Source organism: Nymphaea colorata, chromosome 3, assembly GCF_008831285.2.
Source record: "Nymphaea colorata isolate Beijing-Zhang1983 chromosome 3, ASM883128v2, whole genome shotgun sequence".
Classification (NCBI taxonomy): Eukaryota; Viridiplantae; Streptophyta; class Magnoliopsida; order Nymphaeales; family Nymphaeaceae; genus Nymphaea; species Nymphaea colorata.
In genome coordinates this window covers 28,300,090-28,323,273 of record NC_045140.1, presented here as the reverse complement: position 1 = coordinate 28,323,273, position 23,184 = coordinate 28,300,090, and the positions used below count along the sequence as shown (strand labels likewise).

The following is a 23,184-nucleotide window of genomic DNA, read 5'->3' as shown; positions in this document are numbered from 1 at the left end:
TGAAGACCAAATTTGATACTCAACATTGTAATATATGAAACTGACAGAGAGATTTCATATGATAATCTGTTTTGGGCTAGAGGAAGCAAAGGACTTGTTGCTCTCTTCTTCTTCCCCACAAATCGAATCTGCAGTTGCTTTCCCTCTCCCTTTTAAATGCGACTCTGCGCGTCTTATGCGAGTCCGAAGAGCCCACTTGGTTGCGCTCACCAACTCTGTTTGATTTTGCCTACCGTCATGCCATGTCTGATCTTGCTATCAGGTGCACTAAGTAAGCTGAAGGTATTTTAGGGACAATATGGCTTACCTGGAGCGGGCGACGGTGAAGCAGCGGGTGTTTTTCGGTGGGAAATCTGGAGATGGGAGGCCAGGTCCTTAGTGAAGCCATGGTGATGGCCAGGGGATTAGCAGGTGCCGCAGGTGGAAGTGGCGACTGAAAGTGATGGCCGGGGAAGGACGCCTGAACACGGGCAGTCTCTGCCGAGGGAGATGATTAACAGGTAAGAGGGAGATGGCGGGAGGTAAGATAGACTTCGCATATGTCTAGTAGCTGAACCCGCCCCTCCCCAAGCCCAACCAGTAATGCAGTGCTTCCTGGGCCAACTCTGTCTGGAGTAGACCTTGCAGTTGTGTGGTTAGCCATGATCAGGCATGAAACTGTAGTCCAACTGAACCAAGCGTAGGCTCGCGCAAGCCAACTTTGAGGTAGGGCTCCGGTCCTAGCCTAAGCCGAATGTCTCGGCATGCCCACCGGAAAAAGGTGACCGGACCTGTCATTCTAAGCATTATAGTCATCAGAAGCTCATACTTCTCAGAAGGGCAAGCTTGCCTCTAGAGCACAAGCCACTCGCTGTGAAGGCGTCGTCAGGAAGCTTGTCCATTCAATGTCAAAGTAAACATTTTCTCTTTAATTTGAAACGTTTATGATAGAAGAAACCTCATGACTCGGTAAAACCGAGAGATGTTAAAGAGTACTGGAATCCAGTAGTTCCAGTTCTCTCTTCTCCAACAAAAACAAGCATGTAGGCTCCACCAGGTTATTGTGGGTACCCCCTCAAATGCTGTGTTTTTAGAGAGAGAGAGAGAGAGAGAGAGATTGAACTACTGAGTCGGTGGACTCTGATCTCTCTCTGCTACAACATCCTCTGGAAATGCTAATGAAACTGTGATCTATAATTATGACGACTTATCACTACTACTTTCATGAATAATATTCCTATTGTAAAAAAAAACTCGCGCTTGCTTGGAGAGGTGTTTATAAACAAAAACATTTGCATGTAGAAAGTAATTAAGGAGTATATTCCTCTGACACAGATTCCTAGCAGCGAGGCTTAAATCATGTTGAGCTTTGAATTTGAATCTCATATTGCACACAAGCCAACTTAGCTTTATATTCTCACTTCTGCTTCATCCACGCCACTGGCCATTGCTTTATTGGTAAAGCATGGTGTTCTGATGTTTTGGAAAAATGAGGACATTTTTTTGTTAAATTCATTTGTCGTTCTTTCTCATCTGCTATTTTTGAACGCATACGTGTCGTTTGTATGTTGATTTTTTCATTGCAAGGCTGCAACAGCAACGATTCTTATTCTATTATGAAATTAGATAACGTGACACGTGGATGCATATTATTGGCTTTGGTCCGGTTAGGATAACGCAGCAGATCGACAAGGATCGCAAGCACCAAGAAAGGAGGGCGATGAAAAAAATCTCCCACATAAAACCATGCTTAAGATGCGGAGACAGTGAAGAGATAGAGAGGGAGAGGAGAGGCGCTGTTGCAGAGAGACTTGGTAAGACTAAAAAATGGCGTCGGTAACAGCGACTGCGTCATGCCCTGCATCAACCCTTGGAGGCGTCAAGCTCTCGAAGTCCCCAGCAGCAGCAGAGAGAGTGGGTGTAGCGTTGAAACAGCTGCCCAAGGTGGGGGCAGTGATCAGAGCACAAGCAGGGGATGCAGAGGCGGCGGAGAAGAGGAGCAGCAACAGCAGGAGGGATATCATGTTCGGCGTGGCCGCTGCTGCCATGTTCTGGTCGGCAGTGTCGGCAACCGGAGAGGCGAATGCAGCCGATGGAGAGCCCAAGAAAGGGAGCCCTGAGGCTAAGAAGCTGTATGCTCCAATATGTGTGACCATGCCCACTGCTCGGATATGCCGCAATTGAGGAGCAATGCATCTGTTGGAAACATGTCGCAGTCCTGTTTTTATGTATCTTAGCTTGATTCTCTGTATGTTTCGAGTAAACGATGCTGCTATTTGATGGGCTTCTGCTGCGATTGTCTTCGCTACCCATTACTCGATTGATTTGGTTCCTGTAGGCCAAGTAGGGGAAAACAAATGGTGGCCCTATTCTTGCCATTTACTAGAGAAATTCTAGAAACATCACTGACATCCTTGATAAACAAGAGATAATCCGTGCTTGTGAAATTCACAAATTTAATTTCCGTGAGTGCTATACAATGGCTTCAGTTTGCTGGTCAACTTTTACTGCTCTAACATTGTCTCAAGCAGGGGTAGAACATGACTATGAGCATGGTCAAAAGACTTTTCCATTATAAGTTTGTTTACTTCAATCCTGTGAATATATTAGTAAATACCAGCTGTGCTCTCGCCTAGTGGTAGTAATGTGACCTAACATCCCAGAGATGCATGTTTTGGGGGTCTGGTACAGAGAGAGAATGTAATAGTAAACGTTAAAACTTAAGAAGAGTTTATCATTCTTACCGTCATTATTTTTATTTGCAGAAGACCGTTCTTGGTTGTAGTTTCAAAGTTGTCGTGACTCTAGATTGGACTCCCAGCCCCCAGGAAATGTTTGTGTATGGAAGTGCTTGGCCAAGACTGATTGCTGAAGAATATACTTGTTAATTGTTATTTCTTTTTATCGTTTACTCCCATATTGATATAAAAAGATTAATAATTGATGCATTGGAAAGAAGAAGAACTCAATTCAGACCTTTCCTTGTGAACCTTATTTTGTCAAGGACTTCGGCCAAGCTTATTATTGGTTCCAATTCACATTATATGTGCTAATTGACCCAGGACTAGGGGTTCTTGCACTCATTTAGCAATGACTCCAGGGTTGAGGAAATCTGGGTGGCAGCTTCACCTATGAACTCATATAGCTGTTAGATACTTAGATTGCGAACTCGAAAAGGAAGGACATAGGAATTACAGAACACCAACATGGTGTTCTTCGCAGCAATTTTAAGCATGTCATAAGAAAATAAAAGAACAAAAAGGTCAAGCTATCCTTCTGGATCATGTGCATTACCAGAAGGGATTTATCCAGTCGAATTAACATGGACGACACAAAAAGAAAAAACTAAGTATTTACAGGTAGCAGTTACTGTGCAAATGATAAAAAATCGTCCTTTGCGTTTCAATTGGGCTTGTAGGCTGATTAGCTCGACATGCTAGTGCTTTAAAACTTCAAGTCACTGACAGTAATTGATTGAAAAATCACTGCCTGATATAAGGGAACTCAAATGTAAGGGAACTGAAAGCCAAGTTTATAAAAAACTAGATTAGTCCATGTGGGTCCCTTTGAAGTCCCTTTTTCATCTTCTCAGCACTTTCTGCTACGCCATTTATATCTAAGTGTCATTCATCTTCTCAAACACTTTCCACCTTAACATCTCCATCATTTGAGTTGATGACTGATTCTTCCTGTGGTCTCGGTTGTGGAGGAAGAATGGCAGACCGTGGAAGTTGCTTGTTCTCTGGCTGAGATTGCCTCAAGCTAAGCGAGTTGTAGACAGTATTGCAAACAAAGCTACAGCTGCCGCACATACGCTAACCGACCTTGGGTTTTTATTGAAACATAAAGAACCTCCGAGAAGAATTACACGCCTTGAACTGCCCTAAAATAACATGGGTGGTAGCAAGGAGTTGCCCTGGCGATGACGGGAGGCTAAGATTATTGAAGTTCCTTACCCAAGTGCAAGTGCCCCTGACCATTGGAGAAGAAAACCAAGAGCTGCTGAAACAAGAATAGCAACAGTATTGTGTAAGTTCCAGTCAAACAGCAATACTCCAGGTGGATCTATCCAAGGTATCAATCCAACTAAGAAGAGAAAGGTGACAAGAATGGTCTTCCAGATCAAGCTGCTTGAGAGAGTGGCGTATAAAAGACAATTAGAGGAGCAACCTGGGAGGATTTTAATGCAATTGCTTACGCAAGTGCTGTCCATTTCTCACGCTGTTGCAATTTTGACCATAAAGTTTTGTTGATGGCACTGGGAATTATACATGTCAGTGCCACAAAAGCACCAAAATAGTTAAATTGCAAATATGTAACGTTGCCGGAGCAACACCTAGGGATGCCGCAGTTAGTGCCAACACCTATAGAATAAGAATAACATATAAAGCAACACTAGTTTTCTTCACTGGGACTTGAAGAAACATGCAATTAACAGAACAAAAGAAGGTTTTCATGCTTAACGAAGAAGGGAACACAATTTCTCCTAAATCCCAATAGGAAAGCCTCGTGCAGGTTATCTAGAGAACAAGTATCTTAATTTTTCCCAAATTCATATCTTAGCCAGAGAGACTGTCTTCCTGAACAATACGAATTCTGCCAGGACTAAGGTGGGTGTGACCGCAACCTTAGCAATCTGATAAAACCCCACGCTGCATTTGAGGAACAAAGAAAAGATTGATATCAAATGCTTCACTCAATCAGTTAGTCCAGTTGAGAGACACCAAGGATGTGGTATTGCAAACAGGGCCTCACCTGTTGTATTTTAAGCTGACATTAGCAAGGCCGTTGGAGAGGCCATGACTGTACCTAGAGCAGGCAATGAAGAAAATGGAGTCGTACTCGACAGAGGAGAAACGGGCAGCAATGAGGTTACTCTCAAGACAGCTAGCAATAGCAATAATGAATAAACGTGAGGAAGATGGGGAAGCTGAAACCAACTCTCCCCAGCACCTGGATGCACATCAAAACTCGGTATCATGATGAAATTGAAACAAGAGAAAAAGAAAAAGTTCTGTCGGAAAGATTCACTTCGACCAAATGTTTGATTATGGCTCAACATCTGACCCCTGAAAAACAGATGAACAGAGACCCACCAATTTATTTGTCATGACAATGCCAAACAGACACCTCAACATTAAATGTCATGGCTACAAAAGGCCCGCAGAATCGCTCCTGCTGGCGTCTAGCTCCTTCTGAAGTTCGAAGATCATTAAAGATAGAAGCTCGAATCTCCTCTAATGCACGTCCTGTTCAATGCTTAGAGTGAAGACACAGGCAATATACATAAAGATATGAATAATTTATCAGTATGTACAATCTTTCCGTGGCTCCAATCAAGCAGAAGTGAAGAACTGGGTATTTAAGAGGTCTAACTACATGCAAAGATAGCATGATTTTGCCTTCAAAACCCTCAAATAACAAACACACATCTCACAGGCTTTCTCACATACATCTGACTAGCATTATAACGTAGGCCATTCATGGACAAAGTTTTATGCCATGTCATCAATATCGCCGTTGGCCGATACTTAACAAAGCCGATACAGGGTTCTTATAACAAAAATAACATCGTCGTCTGTCCATGTTTATAAACTTATTTTGTCAAATAGACAACCATATGGTAGACTCCTAACGTGGTTAAAATAATAAGAGGGCTCAAATCTGACATAAAAAGTTGTTTGATTCAAGGCATCGCCTGCAAAACTTTTGTCAGAACAAAAGTTTCTGTGTGGGACAAAAGAATAAGGAAAAACTTTTCATGATCTTAAAGGTACTGGATATGGATCCAAATGAGGGCATACTCAATCCATCGAAAAATAGAAGATAACCGATTAATGCCAGACGCAGCGGCCATCACCAAGAGAAATTAAATTTAAGAACATCATGATCGAACAAGATGAATACCACTTAATCGTTGCACAGATCGCGCACAAAAATAAGCATCAGATTTTATATGTAATGTAACATGATAGAACAATTTAGAAAAATGGGTTTTGATAAATACAAAGCTTACCAATGGGCATGTCATCAGTGGTATAATTCCTTCATATAGGAAAAAAGACCTAAGTTTACCCATTACAAGAAGGCCGGATCTAAATTCAAGGGAACTCAGAGAGGATTGCCATGTAAGGATGGATCAACTGTCTAGTCGACATGAGTTGGTAGAGGTCACATATAGGTTAATCAGTATTGGCGCAAAATTTCTTCTTACATGTTGGGGTATCAATGACGCAGATGTTACTGAAGAGTTCTGAAGGTTCAATCTAAGTTTAATTTTGGATGAGTGAGAGGTTAATCCTTTTGCTTGAGTGAAGGCCGAAGCCTCATTGTTTTCCCTTATACTTGTAGGATCTAGGGCTACTTTTAGTGCCTTAGGGTGACGCCCCCCTATTATACTTCAACTTACATATCAATGCTCCCTTTTTGCAGCATAGGAGATTAACGCCACAAAGTTCGAAACAAAGGCTGTCTATCGGTCTTTGTTCCGACTGTTGCACCAACCCCTTTGAAGATCAATCCAAGTTTAATGAGTTTGGGTATTTGTTAATGGAAATTAGGCTTCATTATTCAATGTAGCATCCAGTACCTCACCGATCCAGCCGGAAATCAGGCGACGGTAGCCTTCGTCTTCTTGGTTGCTGCAGGAACTATAAGGGCCAAGGAGGGCGGCAAATTCAAGAATTTTAAGCAACAATCTTTGTTTTTTGTAAAGTACTTCCAGTAATTTTTTATCAAGCAAATGGTGGGTTGGACAGTGCACACCATTCCAACTTAGACACATTAAACTGATTAAAGTCTTTTGCTATTATGGACTAGTTTTTGTTGGCATTAATTTGTCATGCATATATTGATAAAGCAAATTAGGGATGTAAAATGTCTGGATTCCAGTTGGATCCAGCATTTGCCGGTACAACTTCAGATTACAGACTACTTTTTTAAAACTCAACTTGGATCCGATTAGTGCATGAGATCAGTTCGATCTCTATCTTCCCGCAAATCTAATATCGGACTTGGATTCAGATATGGTAGTGGTGGAAACTGCATAGAATCCAATTCAGATTTTTCTTGCCAAATGTGACTAAAGATATTAAAAATCAGATCAGTAATTAGATGTATTTGATCCACTCACAACACTGAAACAAACCACTTCTTGAGGATGACCATGGAGAAAACACGTTGCCCTTAACAACTTGAATTTTTAATTACGGTACTTAATTACTCAGTACATTCTTACGGGTGTCAGTATGGTTAATAACGAAAATACCTTTGATTAATAGAAAAAAAATGTAAATACAAAAAAAGAAATTGAAAGAAGTGAAAGATAGAAAAGGACATTCTTCTTTCAATAATTACCAAAATATCCTTTTTTTTTTTTTTAGTGTATATGATTTGCGTGCACCTAACGGCTCACTCTTGGCAAGAGGCTGAGCCTCTCATAAACTCGTTTAGCACTACCATATGCCTTAACTTGATTATGAAATCCACTGGAAAAACAATCATATCTCAATAGTCATATGTATTAAGGAATTATCTACCATATTCATTCACTAATATGTCACAATAGAATGTCATCTAACTTCAATCTGATTGAAACCTGAGACTTGATTTGGTCCAACATGAAGCCCACAGTGCAATTTGAAAAGGGTAGCAGGTGGAGCTAAAACTTTAGCTTATTGGCTCAGAAAAGAGAGCAAGTAATCCATCAGGGTTCTAGGTGTATTGAGAACAGGTTAGTCTCAAAGATAAGTGCAGGTTGCTATTGGTGTACAGAAAGGTCAAAAACCAAAAACTAATATCTGGGGGGACTGGATCCTAAGGTGCATGCATACCGCAAGTAGGGCAGACTGGTGGTGCATAAGTATGGCATCTCCAATTTGAATTCGCGTTATGCTTTTTGGACTGCAAATGGTCGCACATACGACAAATACTGGAGTCAAAAGGTACTTTGGTCGTAAGATCACTTAAGTCCTGAAGTAGTCTTGAACCCCGGGGGCAGAGAGTAAGATTTCACTTCTCGGTACACCTCAGTGGTAGGGGAGACCAGCAAAGTCTCGCAAAAAAGCACTAGAAGAGGGAGCAGGTGTCGGAGAAGGTTGACCAAGAAGGGATAAGGCTTCTTGTATCAGCAAAAAGGCGCCTCAGCGGATAAGCAGCATTATGAGGTGGCTCATTTTCAACTCTTGATTGATTAATTCTATAACAACCCATACCCGCACCTGCACCCCCGCGCAACTCGTACCTGCACCCATGTGACTTTGCGTATGAAAACCTCGCTTTAATAACAGAAGCATAGCGCTTTTCTTCTCTCTTCTTCTTACTGGACTCAGTAAAACTAGAAACAAATTGCTCTAAAACAAAAAAAAAAAACCTTTGGAATCATCCCTGGTTTCTACAGTTTTATATAGCTGAAGCAGTTGGGTTTCAGGACAGAAAATCCCTGTTTCTTTTTTCTTTGTTTGACAGAAAGAAGATGGGTGGGCAGGAAAGAAAATGACATAAATCAACTCTCTTTCGGTAGACATTACATAGAAACTGAACAAACTCATGTGCCTTCATATCTTGGTTGCACGTGCTCACTTGTGCATAATGAAGGAGCAGATAAACCAGAGGGCATGTGCGGGCATGTGGGATTTGACCAAGAAATACAAACTCATAATACTGACAAGAAGATATGGCGCTTTTACATGCATTAATTCAAAAGCAGATGAAACTCCTCCACTTGTCTCATTCATTTGCTTCATGTCATCTTCCTGAGCTGCCCATTGAACCATATTACTCCATTAATTCTAAGGACTGATCATCTGGTAATCAATAAAGTCTCATACCAACCTCAATATGGTATCATCGGGTTGATGATGGTCATGGTCATCACCTAACCCACATAGGGCACAGTGCATGAACGTGACATGACCCAGTGTTGGTTTCTTTTTAAGTAAGAACATACATTTTCATATGTGTCATGGATTATTACAACAAGTATCTGCTTTCAAAAACGATCACTTACAAAGAAAGCAAAGGAAGCCTAGCTTTGGAATTAAAGCCTCAATTTGGAGATGGTCAAGAATTCAATGTTCGAGGTGCTTAGTCCGAGTGATTTGCGACCTTATAAGATCTTCGTATGACTCTGCGTTGCTTCATCATGATCTAGATAGAATCTCAACAGTTCAGATGTAGTTTAGTCAGCAGCTTCATGGTTTGTCTTCCCATTTGGAGTTTTTTTTTTTTTTTTTCTAAATTGTTCTTTGCTTATAATTTTCACAACAAGTCATACTTTTCATAGAAACTATCAAACAAAATCCTGAAGTTATCTGAAGAAAGAAAAACATTAGCCAAAGTGATATGTATTTAATTTAATTTCGCGTTAGAGATGATATTGGACATACATATATATGTATGTATAGATATTCATTTGACGTTTTCTAGGTGTTTAACTTCATGAAGTCTATGTTTTTTATGAAATTTCTACTCTCCCTCTCTCATATATATATATATATATATATATATATATATATATATATATATATATATATATAATCAATCAGTTGGAAAAGAAAAACGGTGGGAGAAGCTATTGGGTGGTGTTTGTGGGCGTGGTGGTTAAAGTCTGAAACTCACAGCGAGCAAAGTGGGCAGGAAGTGCCCGTACACTGTGGGACCCATTGCCCATCGGTGCGGTTTGAACGGTGGGTCCGAATAGAACCACCTACCCGTTTATGCTATCAGGATCAAACGGGAACATAATAAAAGATGGTCCCTGGATTTCATTTGAACTACTTTCAAGTGTTTGATAATTGCTTCGGATCGATACAAAATTTCATATCTTTGGTCTGACCCTTTCCTTTTGAATGTGAAAACTGAAATGCCGTGGATCTAAAACTATTAGACGGTGGATCTCACTTTAGATCTTAGATTCGAGGCTATCAAACAAACATGGGGCTTGCCAGCAAAGCCCATTTGACTAAATTGTGAGAATAAAATAATTGAGGTCAAGGATTGAAGGAATCCTCTCTCATCTGAGATGGGACTCATTTAAAGTTGGTGACTTGCTTCTCCATCCTTGCTTTTAAGGCTCTTTATTTATGCAACTGGGTTCAAACGAACATTATTGCAAGTCAAAGATGCGGATGAGTTTTACTTTCGCACTAAATTGGGTGGTTGACTAATTAAATTTCAACATTAATTTCTCTTTAGACCATTTTCAAGCCATCCTAGCATGGGATAGACTACCCTAATGCCCATTTCAAGCTCATGGTTTGATTAAATTTCCAAGATCTCGAATTTACCAAACCTAGAATTAGGACGCATCTCTTGTTTTCTCTCTCTCACACACACACATATACTTATGGAAGGTTGAATATATATATATATATATATTACTTCATGAAGGGTATTAAATTGGCAAGTGGAAAAGTTTAAAAGGAGTGCGCAGCTGCCAAATATTTACTGCACTTGATGGCGTCTATTTGCACCCAACTTCACAATCCATGTTTACAAAGAATCAAATCTCAAGAGCTTCATCATTATGCGTTTTCATGTTGACTTGCTTTATGGAAATTCCCCTTCCATTAACGCCAAGAAAAAAGTAGGACTTCTCGCACCAACATATATATATAATCTCTGCAAAATATTTTTTTCAAGTGGGCAGTCAAGCTTTATGCAACTTGGCCTAATCAGATCAAATAAATTAAGCAATAAACAAAAGCAAGAGTTTTAGATAATGTTTGGGCTACCAATTCTTCAACTTTCTCAAAGTCCAACTTGATGAGTTGTAAGCCATGAGTATCGAATCTTTGCTAGTCAGTGGAGGACCCTGATCTTCAGGTCAGAGGGCACCTTCAATCACTAAAATAACCCAACACTTAAAAATTAAAGTGACCCAATGTATTCATAACTATGATAATGCATGCTTCCACAGTTGACTTGAACTAAAACAAGTCCATTATCTCTTTTTTGCTTTAACACTTCATTATCAACTATTTTAAACTACTTTATGTATGAATTGTCGATAAGGGATTGCCGCAACCACTTCGGGTCGGGGCTGGCAGGCGGTCAATTTTCCAGTTCAAGTGTCAATGCCGTAAAGTTTTTCTATGCTGAGAGTCACCAATCTCCAAGTTGAGGGCGATACCTTGAAGTACCAAAAACTACATGCAGCTCTTCCTCTACTCGATGGGTAAATTATTCCTTGTTGTTAATACAAAATGTTTTAAAATCCAAGTACATTATTTATGTGATATGAGGAGACAAGGTAGGGAAAAGCTCAAGACAAGAACCCAAATTAACGCCGAAAAAAGTCAAAAGCTAGGAACGGTTCCCCCCTAGTGTTTTTGACCAACAAGCAAGGCTAAGCCTATGGAGGCGCAAGGAGACAAGGCCGGGAAACCTGACCCACGTTGATTAGTCGACGTACAGAACCCACCGAGGGCACGGACCCACCATGGACCCAGCCGCGGCAACCGCCCCTAGCTGGTTGGCTACGGCACCATCGTTATTGAAAGCTGCTGCTTCTCCTCCCTTCAATCGTCAACCTTTGCCTTCTCTCTCTATTTTCCACAACGGCTTCTACCTTACGGCACATCTTCATCTCCCTCCCCTTCAGTTTTCACGTGATTTTTCACTTTTTCGACCGTTGTTTTTTTCTTCTTCAATTTTGATGTCTATTTACAAAAAGATATATATATATATCTTTTTTTAAAACAATTTTGAAATTTGGAAAAGGAAGAGAGACTAGGCTCCAAGGCAAAGGCAGACCTCAGCACTCCATTGAGGTCAATCATGGAGGTGCACGTGAACAGATCTCCTCGGCTGGATTCGGACCCACATAGGGTTCGACCCATTAAATCCCGTACCTTCCTAAGATCTACCAATAACTGTTATTTTTTGTTGTTACTATTATTTTATTAGCAACTAACTGAGAAGAAAAAAAAAAAAAAGGTTTTCAAACAAATCGGTTTCCTGAATGACCCGGATCGGAACCTCTGCAAAGCGCAGGCTTCTCGATCCAATTACGGCCAGGCCAGCACCACGAAAGATTTTTTTAAAAAAAAAAAATCACATAATAAAAAATTATTAAACGGAGGGGAAAAATGACAGTAGCGTGAAAAACCAGGCTTCCTCTCTTTGACTTTGGTACTGAAATGGCCGGCAGGTCGCGTCCGTCCTCTTCTGCTTTGCTTTATATCTCTCCACCCTTCGCTTTTTCTCTTTCTGCTTCATCATAATTAAATCGCACCCAATAAAGTTCGGACTCCGTGAACACAAGAGGATTCGATTTGTGAGCTCCAAACACGCCTCCACTAACATATCTACTTTTCCTTTAATTAAAAATTAATATTAAAAAATGCTGAGTTTATTCATGGAAGCAATTTATTTGAGGAAAATTTCTCAAATATAGCAAGAGCTAAAATAAGCAAATTACATTATTCCATAAAAATGTAAACACGGTAATATTATATTTCGACCGCGGCTGCCCGCGTGGTGGAAAATTTGGTCATCGCTGCCCGGGCTGCCCGTTCATGGGGCCCACGGCCACCACTCAGCTGGCTGCAATGCAGGTCAACTCTCCCCCTCCTGGCACCAGCGAAGCGCGCCCGTCTTCAGAATTGGACGGTGGGGATTGGATCGCCTGCGCCTGGGGACGACCGATCGGAGGGGTCTCGCCCGTGACGCCAACCTGGAGAGGCGGTCAACATTCTGACAGTCACCCGTCATGATTAAAGGGCCATTGTCAAGCAGCGAGTGGTCCCCATCCTCCCTCCGATGGAAGTGACCCTTCTCGAGAAAGGCGTTTGACTCTTTGACTGACGAAACCCAATGCCCTATTCTGCCCTTCGAGATTGACTCTGTTGTGTCATGAGAACGTGTGGATAGAAACGTCATTTTGCGATGCAAACTTTCCACGGACACAAGTCCACCGCTCTTTCCTCCCTTATCTTGCGATGGTGCAGAGTTTACTTTTTCCACTCAATTTTTTTTTTTTTTCTCCAACTTTCCTCTCTCTAACCACTTCCTTCCGTCAGCCAACCCAGGGAGATTTGTTCTATAAAGAAGGGGGCTTCCCTACATCCCTCATTTGCTCCCGCACTTCCCACCTGAAACCATGGCCGTCGAGTTGATGGCATACAGGAACAGTTTGCCCGCCGCCACCGAGATGGAAGAGAAGGCGGTGAAGGAGGCCGCCACGGCCGGACTGGAGAGCATGGAGCAGCTGATTCGCCTCATCTCTCAGCAGCAGCAGCAGCAATCGACGGCGGCTGCGATGGAGTTGGACTGTGGTGCCGTCGCCGATCTTGCCGTCGCCAAGTTCAAGAAGGTGATTTCGTTGTTGAGCCGGACGGGTCACGCCAGGTTCAGGAGGGCGCCGCCCTCCTCCGCCTCCTCCTCCTCTTACACCCCCTCGCCTCCTTCCTCGTGCCGGACCTCCCCAGATTCTCCCGTAGATGTCCGCGCCGCCGCTCCTCCTCCCCCTCCCCCTCCGCCGCCTTGTGCACCCAGGGTATACTGTCCTACCCCCATCCAACGGCTGCCGCCTTCCCTCGTTCCACCGCCGCCGCCGCCACCACCAACAGCACCAGCACATAGCAACCACCACCACCACCACCGCCTCCTTCATCATTCGCAGTCTCTGTCTATGACCAGCTCCTTCACGAGCTCTTTCAGCGGAGAGCCCACCGTCTCCAAAGAGAAGCACCAGAGTACTTCCCCTGTATCCTCCGGCAGGCCTCCCCTTTCGTCTTCCTCCTCTAAGAAGAAGTGCCACGGCCACGCCAAATCTGAGGATATTGGTGCCAAGTGTGGTCCTGCTGCTAGGTGCCATTGCTCAAAGAGAAGGTAAAACTATCTTCTTCCTCACCTTTTCCTTCTCCAGTGGATGATTCGTCTGTGTGTTTTACTGTTTTTTTTATTATTATTTCCGGTTGTTGATCTTGGTCGTTCGATTTACAGAAAATCAAAGGTGAAAAGGACAGTGAGAGTCCCTGCTATTAGCCTCAAGATGTCAGACATCCCTGCAGATGAGTATTCATGGAGGAAGTATGGTCAGAAGCCCATCAAAGGATCTCCACACCCTAGGTATATCTTCCCCTAATATAAAAGATTGTTACTCGTTTTGTAATTCTTTAATACAGGGATTGCGTATTCTTTCCTTGGGGCCTTCTCCAAGTAAAAGACTATGGTTTCCTTCGACTGATAAAAATGAAACCAGCAGAGGCTGGGCTCAATTTATATGTGTTTATTTTATTTGAGGTATGTGGGTTTTGTTTATTGAGCTTCGGTGGGTCTTGCTTTTTGCAGGGGTTACTACAAGTGCAGCAGCGTGAGAGGATGCCCTGCCAGAAAACACGTAGAGAGGGCGTTGGACGATCCCTCCATGTTGGTCGTCACTTACGAGGGAGAGCACAACCACTCGCAGTCGACTCTCTCTGAGCCTACTGCCTTGCTTGTAAATTGATCTCATATATAAATAATTCTACGGATCTTGCAACTTCATCTCTTTCCTCCATCCCCGTCTTTTCAAAATTCCACTCACGTCGAACAACCAACCACAAAATCCAAAGAACAAAAGAAAGCAGCGGCAAAAGATGAACGCCGCGTCCTCCCAACATCGGTAGTCTTTGAAGATAAGGGAACCCTCTCGATCGACCGATCGATTGATTGAGGGAGGTTCTTGTTTTGTTCTTTGTTGGAAGCGACTTTTGGATCGGTGAAGAGATTTTATGGTGTGTCGGTTGGAAGGGATGGAGCAGAATCGGTGGTGGTGGGCGTTGAATTTGTTGGTGGTCATTAATTGTGCGTGACTTTGGTCTTAGAGTAACGACGATGGAGTGAGGTGGAGATGGCGTGGATGAGGATGATTGATGCGGCGAGTGGCCCGCCCTTCTATATTTCTTCTCATCTTTAATAGCCATCACCTGATCACATTACTGGTGAGGTGATACAAGAGTTGAAAAGAAGAAAAGAAGATGACGGAAGGGGACGGGCCGCAGAGGTCAAATGGGGGAGGGGGGGGGCAGGTGGGCCGCGCCTTCTGCGTGTCCTGTAAACGTGGTGGGGTTGCCACCGCCCTCTCTGATCGGGCGGTGGGGATGTTGACGCCCTCCCGTCTAGTAAGAAACCAGGTTCCGCTGCCATTGATGAAATCCAGCTTCTATCTTCTTTTCTCTTCTACCCCGATGATTCTCCCAGTTGTACTTGTCCAAAAAAAGAAGAGGTGTTTTATTTGGATTCGTCAGCCTTTCTTTTTCTTTTATAGATCAATGTTCATATTTCAATTAATATTGAAAACTTGGTGGTTGAATCTTGTAAGCGTATTTTGCAGTCTGAACTCTTTCCTGCTCCTTTTGAGCTTCCATTTTTTTTCCTTGTCGCCGACTGAGAGATGGATGCGCTTTTCTTTTCTGCGATCATGCAGATGAAATTTTAGTGCCTGAAAGCACAAATATATATGTAAACTAGTTATCGATTAGGTATATATATTGGCAAGTCAGGCCGGGAGCATGGGTACCCACCTAACCTAATACAACAACATTCCTTCGTATGGCCCTTCTGAAGTGTTGACTGTTGAGTGAAAAACTATTGGCCAAGAGTTATAGACGTCAATGCCGGTGAAGAAGACGAGGGTTGTGTCCAGCGCCCTCTTAAAGTTGGCGTCTATAAATTGGTCTCCTCGACAGTGACTTCTTTCGAATTAGTGCGGCGGTACTTAATGCAGTCCATTGAACGACGACTCTAGCTATTTGCATCCAAGAGAAGACCAATATAATATAATGAATTAAAATATTAAAAGAAAAACAAGTTTATTTACTATTAGTTTACCTTTTTTTTCAACCGTCCATATAGATGCCTCTAGATGCCAACCGAGATATATTTTGGTAGATGATTATTCAATATATAACGCCGTGAGTGAGGGGGGAGAAGGGGAAGGAAGGGACAAAATAATGGTATTCCCTTTCCCTTTCTCCTTCAAACTTCGAGCGTGGAAAAAGAGGAACAAGGCCGTCACGTGGATGACGCCACTTGCTCAAGGAGCGATTCGATACGGCAATGTTCGAAAAATCGGGGACACCAGCTTGACCATGGCTCTCTATGTAGCTCCGAGTCGGATGTTACGGGGGTTTCGTTTCTTTTCAAAATAACAGCAACATCTCCCTTTATCGTTCCACTTTTATCGAACTGGTTTAGCAACCCGGGTTGGATTTGCTGATAAACTCACGATGCTAGCAAACTTCAGACTTTTATTACAACCTTTATTTTGAAATCATATCTAGTCTTGAGATCTGAGGAAACGGCGGATCGAAACCGGTGGCGGCTAAGTATGGCGGCGAGTGGCTGCCCCATGCATGAGATAGCCGCTAAGTATGGCGGCGAGTGGCTTCCCATGCATGAGATAGCGGCTAAGTATGGCGGTGAGTGGCTTCCCCATGCATGAGGTAGCGGCGAGGGGCTCTGTATGATATAGTGTCTCTAGTTTGATTCTAGTGGATATTATACCTTTGTATTTTAAGTGGTAGGGCTCCATACCTAAATTAAAGAATGCATCATTATCATTCTCATTGTCTACACTCAAAACCCTTGAGTATGGGAAATGGGGAAACCTTCAAACATTAATTTTCAGTGGTGGATTATTAACCTCCCATTCACTTAAGTAAAGACATTGAGCAATTATTATTTCCATTTTCTACCATACTTTTCAATGGTTGGGAAAATTTTTGGGGATCCGTATACCCAAACTGATGACCGCAAAATGTCCAATTTCATTTCCTCGGTACTTGTTATTGTTATTACTTGGAAACTGATCGATGAGCAAGATTATCTCAACTGCCGATAAATATTGTTGTTAGAGTGGGCTTTTAAATACAATTGGTCAATGAAAAACTGCAAAAGATTGGCAGAATCAAATTGCATTCAGTATCCTTTGTAGATGAGATGAAATTAACATTTATTTTTAAAAAAAAAAACCTAATAAAAACCTAAGAAATAAGGGACAAGATTCAGGTCTATCCGTACTGATTTTATAATACTGGATGATTGGGCACTGACACCCCTGGATTTGGAATCGGAAGTGAGCTGGTGAGCTCAGTGTGTTTTCTTCTCACTATATATATATATATATATATATATATATATATATATATATATATATATTTGAATAGAGATCTAGATAACTCAAGGATTTCACTTCTCTCAAGTATATACATGTAGCTACCAGATCGTTACATACCATATTTAACGGGGAATTGAGCTTTGATTTTTGGAAAAAATCAGATTGAAAATATTGAAATCAAACTGTTTTTTCAAAAATCAAAACACTCTTCAAATGAGGCAAATATTTTCATTTAAAGGAAATAACTTGATTCCTAAGTGACACCGACACGATTGGAAGGCCACCATACGCATGTCAACACGGCAACATGAACATGGGTAAGGTGATACACTTGGACACTAGAATTTGGAAATTTGCAGGTTATTTGTGAAAATTTTCATATTTTTTTATGGAGTTCTGCAATTTTATGGACACGAGAATATGGAATTCTGCAATTTTATTGTGATGTTTTCCATATTTATTGTTGAATTTTGGATATTTTTTCTAGAATTTTTTACACCTGCATACATATGTGTATATAATTTCTTATATCCCGGTATCCATAATTATTCAAATTGTCGTTGCCCACACCAGCATCTCTGTACTAGTATCTTGTGACTTAGTCTGTTTCTACCTTAGAGGGATACATTGCTTCTCGAAGGAACTAGTTAGCTTTCATATTTTCTATTTAATCTATATTCTCTGACTTAGAATTGATGACCTGCTGATTCCCATTATGTTTATAAAAATATGTTGGCTCTCTCTCTCTCTCTCTCTCTCTCTCTATATATATATATATATATATATATATATATACGAGAGAGATAAAAAACAGGTTGGTAACATATTTTTATAAACATAATGTATATACAATGTTGACTCTTAAAAACCTGGATACCTGGGGACTGTCCTTAAATTTTGCTACTTTTCTTGTTTCTCATAATTTTTTTTTGGGTCCTGCACATGACGAATTCCTCCACCTCCACCTTATAACAGCGCCCGTTTCCCCGCCGGCGCCACCGCTGTCCGTCATCAAGGGGATTCCTTCCCCTTCCATCTGATGGGGCTGCCCCCTCGACGGAACCCCATCTAGCAGTGCCGGTGATCGGTAGCACCCACTGTCAGGCGGTGGGAGGCGAGAACCCATTCCCCTCATCATGAAACAATATTATTATTAAAAAGAAAACTATAAAGAATTTGACGTCAAATCCTATTGGACTGATGTCCAACCTGAATCACCATTCAAGTAAATCAATGGGTGTTGGTGCAGGTGTATGATCTGCTTTGACAAGTAGAATGGGTGTTGGTGCAGGTGTATGATCTGCTTTGACAAGTAGAATGGGTGCTGGTACAGGTGTAGGATGGCGCACCCTTGAACAATTTCCTCCATTACATTTGCATCAGTATTCAATACAATTCTTAGCTATGCATTTTCTTCTTTTCTCTCTAATTGCCAGGGAAAGAATCTCTATGATTGATAACGAAGGTGTTATTCACCATTCAACAAAAGATAATCTTTCTATTGGTGGAAGAGTGGACAAAACATTGACAACACTGCAGGTTAGGATTAAGGCTTCTTATTCTCCCTCTTTCCTTGCCCTTCTTAAGGCTTTGACTTTATTTTCTTGGTACTTGTATGGAACAAAATTCATATCTTCCGTTTCATTTAACATGCATTCCAATACTGTCTAAGAAAATGCTGATGAGATTTAATGTTTGGGTGGATGGAAGCCTAGGGAGAGATCCATGAAGCCAGGCGCTAAGCTCAATAATCTATATTTTGCAGCAACTCATTAACACATTGGTTAACTTCCACCTCAGAAATGCATGTGGAAGCTTTGTTTCCTTTCCAATTTTCATATGCTTATCGGGATAACACCCATGTGGCATAGGAATGGTGGCGTCTCCTCCCCCATTAGTCTCTCTTATGCTAGTGCGATTTCTTCATTCCAAAGTTCTAAGGGAAAAAAAAAAATCTTCATCATGTAGAACTGGTAACATTTTTTATGAAAATGTGATATTTTTGGTTTGTTTAATTTGAACACATCGTCTTGAATGCTCTTTTGGTTGTAAAAGCTCAAAGAAAAGTATTTCTTCCCTGAGGTTGGTATGTCATTGTCAACAACTTCTGGCAGTCCTTTTTGTTTTCTAAAAGTACACAACCAAATATACGGCTGCAAACCACTGCCGGATATCTAACGACTATATACAGCTCTTTTTTTGCTGTGAATACAACAAGGACTTCTTTTTTCGCTTTTCCTTCTCCTCTCTCCTGCCCATCTCTTAGGCCCCGTTTGATAGGCGGGAAAAAATGAGAGAAGAGAGAAAAAACGGTACGGGCGGGTGAAATTTCACCCGCCCCACCAAAAACGCATCAAACGGGGTGAATTTCACCCCGTTTAATGCAAAAGAGAGCGGGTGAAATTCCACCCGCTCGAAAGTCCGAGCTCGCACCTCGGACTTTCGAGCGGGTGGAATTTCACCCGCTCGACACCCTCTCCTCCCGTCGTATTTCACCCTTTTCCTTCTCTGCAGCTGCTCCTCCCTGACAAAGAAACTTCTCACCGTCTTCTCACCGTCGCACCAAAGGCCTTTCTCAACGTCGCTGCTCCGCCATTTCTGCTCCGCTCCTCTGCCGATTCGCCAACGCCACAGTCGCCTCTCATGTAAGGGTTTCTCTTGCTCTCGATGTGTCCCTTTTTCAAAAACGCCCAATTTGTTTTTCTCTGTCTCTCTCTTGCAATCGGTTCCAGATGGTTCCTCTCTATCCTTCGTGATCGAGGAGGACCAACAATGGAAACCAGGCCTTTCAGAGAGCCATCGCTATGCTTCAGTGAGCAAATGTCGCTAAGTCGCCTACACCTCTCTCTCTCTCTCTCTCTCTCTCTCTCTCTCTCTCTCTCTCTCTCGGGGTCGCTCCTTTCTCTCTCGCTATCTGTGTATATGTGTGTGTGCAGTATTTGGTGGCATGATAACTGTCTTATATCATCAACAATTTGTTTAGGTCTGCTTCCCTTGTGGAGTTCATCATCTCCACCGGCACCTTGCTTCTTGAAAAGGGACATTTTTCAGCTGTTTTCCCTAAAATTCTTTTCCTTCCAACTTCTTTTTGGGATAACCTTTATGATTATGATTATGATCCAGTACCATGCGAGGCACTTGTCTATGTTCGGCTCCTTATTAAATTCTTAGGATCTTGCAGTGCATGTGGCAATCTTGACAGAAGTCACCTTATTTGAAATTTCTGCGTACAGCTCCTGCTTAGAAACCTGATGCGAAGGCGCAAGCCTTGAAAGCAGCAAACAAAGTGAAGTCAGGGCAAATAAAAAGAAGATTAAGGCAGCTGTTAGGACAAAAAAGCGCAGGCTTGAAGATGCCAAGTTGATTCATTTGCAGGGTTTTCTCTTTCATTAATTCAACCTTGAGAAACAAGCTGATCAGTTAATCCTCTTGTCTTATCTTCAAAACGATGTCTCGTTTTGATTTTAAAGATCTTTTAGGCTGCTTATGTATCAGGAAATGGTTTTTTTCCACTTTCCAGTGCTCTGTTTTGTCACTTTAAAGTTAATCTTACCTTGAAACATATGTGATTCGACATTCAATTTTTCTGCAACTTTTTATGTACTTTTTTGTCTATGTCATGCTTTTTTTTGCCAAGCAAACATATGTCAAACATATGTCACCATTTGTATATGTGTTCTATATTTTTTACTTGCTTTACTGACCATAACTTCATGGCGATGCAGCAGGCGTGGCTGGCACTTGGGGACATGCCCAAGGAGCAAGCCAGGGAAGAGTTCATCAATCTCCTGACCTCTCTGTTGCCGGAATAGAGAGATTGGTTTGATAAGAATTAAGATTTGGCGTGCTTCGATGGAGACCGTGGAGAGGTGGGGAGGATCATGAAGAGGTTTCACAGCAAGGGAGTGCACTTTATGGCTAAGATGTAGAGTTTGGTTGTTGAATTTTTAGGGTTTGGGGGAGTTGGTACTCGTTAATACAGAGTCTGGAGTGTATCTGCGTTCTGTTCTGGTTTCATGGCCGACCATATGCTGTTATTTGGTAGTATTGTACACAATGAAATGAAGTGATAATTTATTGGTAAACATATGTTGGTCGTATCTTATTGAACCTTGGGTTTTATGAATGCATCAAGTTTTGAATCGCTCTATATTCAAATTAAGGTTTTTGTTGATTATGCGTTCGTTCTGGATATGTTTAACTAAATTAATGGTGTGATCGATGAGTTGGAAGAGGGCTTTCTGAGGAACCTTGATGTATTGGTCTTGAATGCCAGACAACAAAGAACAACCTTTTGATGCCTTCCTTTGTGATCTCCCAAGTCAGATTTGGAGAGGAGAAAACACAACAAAAACAATATTTACCATGTTAAATTCTTCATGTGCATCAAACATGGTTAAATTTACCATGTTAAATTCTTCCTGTGCATCAAACAGGATTAAATTTACCACGGTAAATTCTTCTCGCCCATCAAACAAGGCCTCAAATTGGAAGAGGGAGAAATTTCATCCTGTAAATTTTTCCAGAAAAATTTACCATGATAAATTTACCGCGTTAAATTTCACCCGCCCATCAAACGGGCCCTTACATGGTCCATAAGAATGACAAATAACACATCCTTTCATGGAAATCCATAATATTTAGGGGTACCTGCTGATATTGGTGAATGGTAGTCTTTCTTTTTTAATGTTAACGTTTAGGTGCACGTATATGACAGTATTTCCCTTCTTCTAACATTGTCATTTTACACGCTGTGGCGGACATGATACTTACTACCTTGGGTCCTCGGTTCATGTTGAAAATTCTCCAGTGCAGTGAAATTTTCTTTGCTTCCATTGAATTTTTTGCCTAGTTTTTCCAATTCACGTTGTTCATGCAAATTATCTTGAAGTTCACGAGTATATCTCAAGCACTCAGAGCCTGCATTTAATGACAATTGGAAGGTTTTGTGTCTGTTAAATGGAATAGTTGTGAAAAATGATGGAAATGCCATCTTTCATGGCACATCCAACTGCTAAGGCGCGTATATATGCTTGAAGGAGCTGCAAGCCTTTGCGAACCCTGAAACAGCCATGAAAATGAGAGTGACTATTGCGTACTGGTTTCCCAGACAAACATTGTCGTGTCTATTCTGGCTCAACATGGGTAATTTTCAGGGATAGTGCACCTCCAATCTCCCTTTGATTTTTTTCATGGCATTCTGGGCATGTCCAAACTGAAGAGCAACAGATATGGGCAATCAGTAGCAGTTGCTACCGGAGAGAAGAAAGGTTGCCTGTGTTTCTAACGGCTCACAAGGCTGACATCAACAAGGAGCACTTCTAGTAGGGAAACAGAGTTTCTGCTGAGAATAATGCAAAAACTCTTTAACCTATCAAATTGTATCTGTTTATTAATTTATGCTGGTAGTATATACATTTTGTAGTATAAACTCTACAACAAATTGCCCACACGATTTGTGTTTTCTTATAATAAAGATATAATTTTTCCTCATACTATTTGCGTTTTCTTATAATAAAGTTATAACTCTCTCTCTCTCCCTCTCTCTCTCTCTATATATATAGGTATGGTAATTCTGTAGTTAGTGAAAGATGTGGCCATTGCAGCTAACAGCCACGGCTAAGGCCATGACTAATGATCAAGCTTTTGCTTGTAGCGGCCACAGCCTAAAGCATGATAAAAAGTTAATAGCCGCAATGCTATTGCCACAATTATAATTAACTATCACCATGCTAAAAAACCGATCTTCGGTGACATATTGTCTAAAACAAATCAAGATCTGTCGATGCGTTCTTCAAAAAATGGGATTACTAACTAAGAGATCTTGGTGAAATTGCTACATATGAAATTGAAAAATTTGGTGACTAACAGCGAGATTGTGGTGGAATTGCCACATATGAAATTACAATTTTGCAAAGAAATATCCTACTCTTGTTTCTCGAAAAATGATCAGAAACATGACAAATTGTTGACGCTCTCAGTTTTCATGAGAGCCACATAAATTCTTGTTTGGGGGAAGGGAGGATCAAGTTTTATAGGCTGCTTCATGTACATAACGACAGTCAGTATGTTGAATAACCTACTATCAATATAGATATTTA

The 23,184-nt window shown here is 41.5% G+C and overlaps 2 protein-coding genes, 1 long non-coding RNA gene and 1 pseudogene across 3 annotated transcripts; 3 read left to right on the top strand and 1 right to left on the bottom strand.

Moving 5' to 3' along the window:
• Window positions 1-1,719: 1,719 nt before the first annotated feature.
• On the top strand, window positions 1,720-2,287 carry LOC116249853 (photosystem II 5 kDa protein, chloroplastic-like). The gene has a single exon (XM_031623156.1). The coding sequence runs from the start codon at window positions 1,807-1,809 to the stop codon at window positions 2,161-2,163; it is 357 nt and encodes a 118-aa protein (XP_031479016.1). The 5' UTR covers window positions 1,720-1,806; the 3' UTR covers window positions 2,164-2,287.
• Window positions 2,288-3,736: 1,449 nt separating this feature from the next.
• On the bottom strand, window positions 3,737-6,005 carry LOC116250442 (nucleotide-sugar uncharacterized transporter 2-like; annotated as a pseudogene).
• A 6,964-nt stretch (window positions 6,006-12,969) lies between these two features.
• On the top strand, window positions 12,970-15,285 carry LOC116251351 (probable WRKY transcription factor 11). Its single transcript, XM_031625565.2, has 3 exons — window positions 12,970-13,812; window positions 13,927-14,052; window positions 14,275-15,285. Exons 1-3 carry the CDS (start codon window positions 13,082-13,084, stop codon window positions 14,429-14,431), a joined length of 1,014 nt encoding a protein of 337 aa, XP_031481425.1. The 5' UTR covers window positions 12,970-13,081; the 3' UTR covers window positions 14,432-15,285.
• Window positions 15,286-19,510: 4,225 nt separating this feature from the next.
• LOC116251269 (uncharacterized) lies at window positions 19,511-21,217 on the top strand. Its single transcript, XR_004171631.2, has 3 exons — window positions 19,511-19,728; window positions 20,317-20,502; window positions 20,809-21,217. It is a non-coding gene; the product is annotated as an uncharacterized LOC116251269 (long non-coding RNA).
• The last annotated feature ends 1,967 nt before the right edge of the window (window positions 21,218-23,184 follow it).